At 43.2% G+C, this 4,093-nt stretch overlaps 1 protein-coding gene across 3 annotated transcripts in view; it reads left to right on the forward strand.

Moving 5' to 3' along the window:
* The window catches only part of ttc28 (tetratricopeptide repeat domain 28), a 253,039-nt gene extending 249,379 nt beyond the window's left edge, over window positions 1-3,660 (forward strand). For all 3 annotated transcript variants that reach the window (XM_014012082.1, XM_014012083.1, XM_014012084.1), the window contains 3 exons: window positions 919-1,048; window positions 1,171-1,278; window positions 1,375-3,660. In XM_014012082.1, coding sequence (XP_013867536.1) covers window positions 919-1,048; window positions 1,171-1,278; window positions 1,375-2,972 — 1,836 coding nt within the window. In that variant the 3' untranslated portion in view covers window positions 2,973-3,660. The remainder of the gene's footprint in view (window positions 1-918; window positions 1,049-1,170; window positions 1,279-1,374) is intronic.
* The last annotated feature ends 433 nt before the right edge of the window (window positions 3,661-4,093 follow it).

Below are 4,093 nucleotides of genomic sequence, written 5' to 3' on the forward strand. Positions count from 1 at the left end.
TGTGTGTGTGTGTGTGTGTGTGTGTGTGTGTGTATCAAAATCACAAATAAAATGAAATGAAAGGCAGCAGAGAGAAGAAAAAAATCGTGTAATATCTGCCCCTTTTTTCCAAGAATAAGTTCATATAACAAAAAAAAATCTTTGTTTATCTTGTTAGCCTGGACATTTCCCTTATTTTAAGACTTGCTGCAATTGTCTTATTGCATTTGCAGATTATTTCACTTAATTTGAGCAAATTTAAAAGATTCAGACTCAAATTAAGTTAAATGGTAAATGGCTTGAATTTATATAGTTGCTTATCAAGTCCACATGTACCCCAAAGTGCTTTACACTTCACCCATTCATACACTGATGGTGGTAAGCTACACTGTAGCCACAGCTGCCCTGGGGCACACTGACAGAGGTGGGGCTGCCATGCACCGTCACCACCGGACCCTCTGACCACCATCAGTAGCCAAGGTGGGTGAAGAGTCTTGCCCAAGGACACAACGACTGAAGCAAGGGGGTTGAACCGGCAACCTACCGGTTACAGGAAGACTCCCCTAACCACTCCACCATAGTCGCCCCTAAATAATCTGCCAACGGAATAAGACAGTTTCATTTAGTAAGATTTTTTGAAATAAGGAGAATTTCCAGGCTAACAAGACAAATAATCTAACATATTGTGCTCTTGCTTAGTATATCAGTCTCAAAACAAGATCGAAAATATGTTTTGGGTGGATATAGGAATAAAATACTTAGTTAGATACGTCATTTCTAAATAAAAGGAGGTCTACATCCCCACAAAACCCTAAATCTGGAAGTTTTAAGAACCTGTAGGGGCAATTTTTAAATTCTTTAATTTTTTTTTGCTTGAATCACTCATTCGTATGACTCAAAACAACATTGATAACATTAATTGTTTCCTTTTTTCACCAGCTCCACCAGGTGCTAGTTCAACTCCAGACAGGGGAGAAAGAACAGGATTTCTCCCTCCTTCCCATTCAGGTGTCCATCAGTGTGCAGCTATGGAGATTGCCAGGATGCCACGAGTTTCTGGCTGCTCTTGGTACGTCATAGCCCAACAATGGGAGACCATTTTGGTGCACGTGAAACATGAGGATCAGTCCCTCTGGAGTCAAATTTGCACACTGGTTGTATAAAAGTGTTTTTTTTTTCTTCTGTGTGCAGGATTTGACTTATGTGAGGTAGGCCAAGAAGAAGTAGTGCTGAAGACAGGCAAGCTGGCCAACCGCCGCACTTTACACTTTGCTCTCCAGTCTCTGCTGGCGCTGTTTGGTAAATTTGTCTTTGTTTTCTCATGCTGAATATCTTGTGTTAGAGTCAGTTTGTCTTCTATTTTACAATTATCCCCTCTATTTTCTTTGTTTTTAGACTCCACAGAACTGCCCAAGCGCCTGAGTCTGGACAGCTCATCTTCCCTCGAGTCTTTAGCTTCAGCCCAGTCTGTGTCCAACCCATTGCCCACAGGCTACTCAAGCCTTCCGTTTTCTCCTCCTTACTTGGACAATCAAGCATCAGACGCTATCTCTGTCTACAGCCTCAGCTCTGTAACTTCATCTATGAGCTTTGTCTCCAAGTCGGACTGTGATTTTCTTGGTCACCGTCAACGTGGTGGGGCCACGGCACACTATTCTCTTCACAAACACCCTCAAGTTCCACGTAGTCGCTCATCTCCTCATGGGGCAGCTGCCGTGGGATCGGGAGCGCGGGGCGACGAAGAGGAATACGAGGGCTTTTCCATTATCAGCAGTGAACCACTGGGAAGTCACTGTGACTCACTGCCTTTGCCACCAGGCCACAGCCAGCGACACCATCGTGGAGGCAGAGGAGTTGGTGGGTCCACAGGGGCAGGGAGAGGTTACACAGTCTCAGTTTCATCAAGAGGTAGTGTCAGCACACCTACATCACCAGTCAAAACATCCCTGGTACCCAGCCCAAACTCACCGTTTCAGAAGGTGGGTAAGGTGAGCAGCTCAGACACAGGTGAATCTGACCAGTCCAGTACTGAGACAGACAGTACGGTCAAGTCTCAGGAAGAAAAAACTGTCAATCTCGATCCTCAAGAGCTGGCCCAGAAGATTCTGGAGGAGACTCACAGCCATTTGCGTGCTGTGAGCAGTCTTCAGCGGGCTGGAGCAGAGGGTGGGACAGGTGCTGTCACCACAGCCCGAAGCAGCACATTCCGTTCTTCTGAAACCAGCGCATTCAGCCGTCCAAACAGCAGTGCCAGTGGCCGCGCTCAGTCTTCCCCAAGACCCAAACCTCCCTCTCGTTCTTCGTCTCTGCAGAAGATAAGCTCTGGATACAACAGCCCTGCGGTCTCTGAGTCTTCTCAGAAAGAAGGCAGCCATCCTTCACCCACTCTGGACAGCCACGCACAGTTCAAATTGAAGTACCCGAGCTCTCCTTACAGTGGCCACATTTCTCGTTCCCCAAGTAATGTGTCTCCCAGTTCTGGTCACCAGTCACCAGCTGGCAGTGCCCCATCTCCTGCTCTGTCTTACTCCTCCACAGGCTCTGCGTGTTCCACATCAGCTGATGTGTCAGATTTGGACAGGCTGAGAAGAGGGGTCATTGATGAAAAAGTCCAAGCTATCCACAATCTGAAGACCTTTTGGGCGAACGCTGCAGCTCAGCAACAGCATCATCTAGGTCCCGTCAAAGCCATCCACAGCACTCCTGGACCCATTGCTTCTGCTGGCAGAGATGTACTGAGCCTTCTAAATCTTTCGCCACGGCACTGCTCTCCTAATGATGGCCAAGACAGCCTGGAGTTGCGAGAGCTGGGACTGGATAGCAGTAGCAAGAACTCTTCCAATGGTCACCACTGTTCCAATCCTAGAAAAGTTGCCCCATCGCCTACTATTTCCACAAGCAGTAGCCCTGGTGCTCGCTCTATTCGACTACCTGCTGGCAATGGATACAAATTCCTGTCACCTGGAAGATTTTTCCCCTCTTCTAAATGCTGAAATGTTCAATTTGATCATTTTGTTTGTCTATAATATACTATCCCCATGTGTTGGAGGAGTAGGGCACTTTTCCAAGACTAATGTTAGTCCACCAAGCTTGACTGACGGTCAGAAGGATTTCTTTGGCTCATGCGTGTGCTCCTGTAGAGGCACAAGGATGCTTTGGAAACTGTCTTGTCTTTGTGCCCATAACACTGTAAATGGCAATGAGAAATACTCAACGACCTGATACTGTGTTTGTGTGTAACTGTGTCAGGTGGATCTTAATGCATTTTTTTTTATTTCAAAAAACCTTTGTGTGGGCCAAAATGCAACAACTGTTGATTCTCTTCATTCTGTTTTTGGTTTGTTCTGAAATTTATTTGTTATTGTTATTATTGTTTGTTATTGTTGTTAATATTAAAATTATTATTATTATTATGTTTTGTAAATTAACTTTGTGTTTCACAATCAGTATTAAGCATTTTATATAATTAAAAAGTGAAGAAATCTGTACCATGTTAAGATGGATAGAGATGGGGAAAAAAGATTTAATATTTTTTATTGAAATCAAAAAGGGCATTTTGCCTGATTTCTTTGTGATCTGAGTGTCTGCTCTGAAGCATGGATTCTCTTGCTATTCAGTGTTAAGTATCATGTATGACTTTTTAGCCCATGACTTTTTGAAATTAAAAAAATGTCAATTTCACAACCGCCATCTTTCATTTATCAGTAAACTGTTACAATAAAAAAACATGTTTACTTTCTTGTATTCCAGACTTGGCATTTTTTTGAGTACCCTAAGAAATGTGTGCGGCCCGCACCTACTCGTTACACACTTTTTTTGCTTTACAAATATCTGTTTGCAGAAAAATGAGCATGGTATTTGTGTGTACATACCATTTTTACACATTAAACACTCCCATTTTAGTTTTAGGACAGTTACAGTAAGAGTCCAAAATGAATGGGTTTGTGTCTTCAGAATGCCACATTACAGAGAAGTTTGCATCATTATATTTTTAACTTGTGGTGTTAAAAAAGGGTCATAAATGTACCTTCAAATTTGCATTTTCAACGATAGATAGATAGATAGATAGATAGATAGATAGATAGATAGATAGATAGATAGATAGATAGATAGA

This window comes from Austrofundulus limnaeus, unplaced genomic scaffold, assembly GCF_001266775.1.
Source record: "Austrofundulus limnaeus strain Quisiro unplaced genomic scaffold, Austrofundulus_limnaeus-1.0 Scaffold88, whole genome shotgun sequence".
NCBI classification, from domain to species: Eukaryota; Metazoa; Chordata; class Actinopteri; order Cyprinodontiformes; family Rivulidae; genus Austrofundulus; species Austrofundulus limnaeus.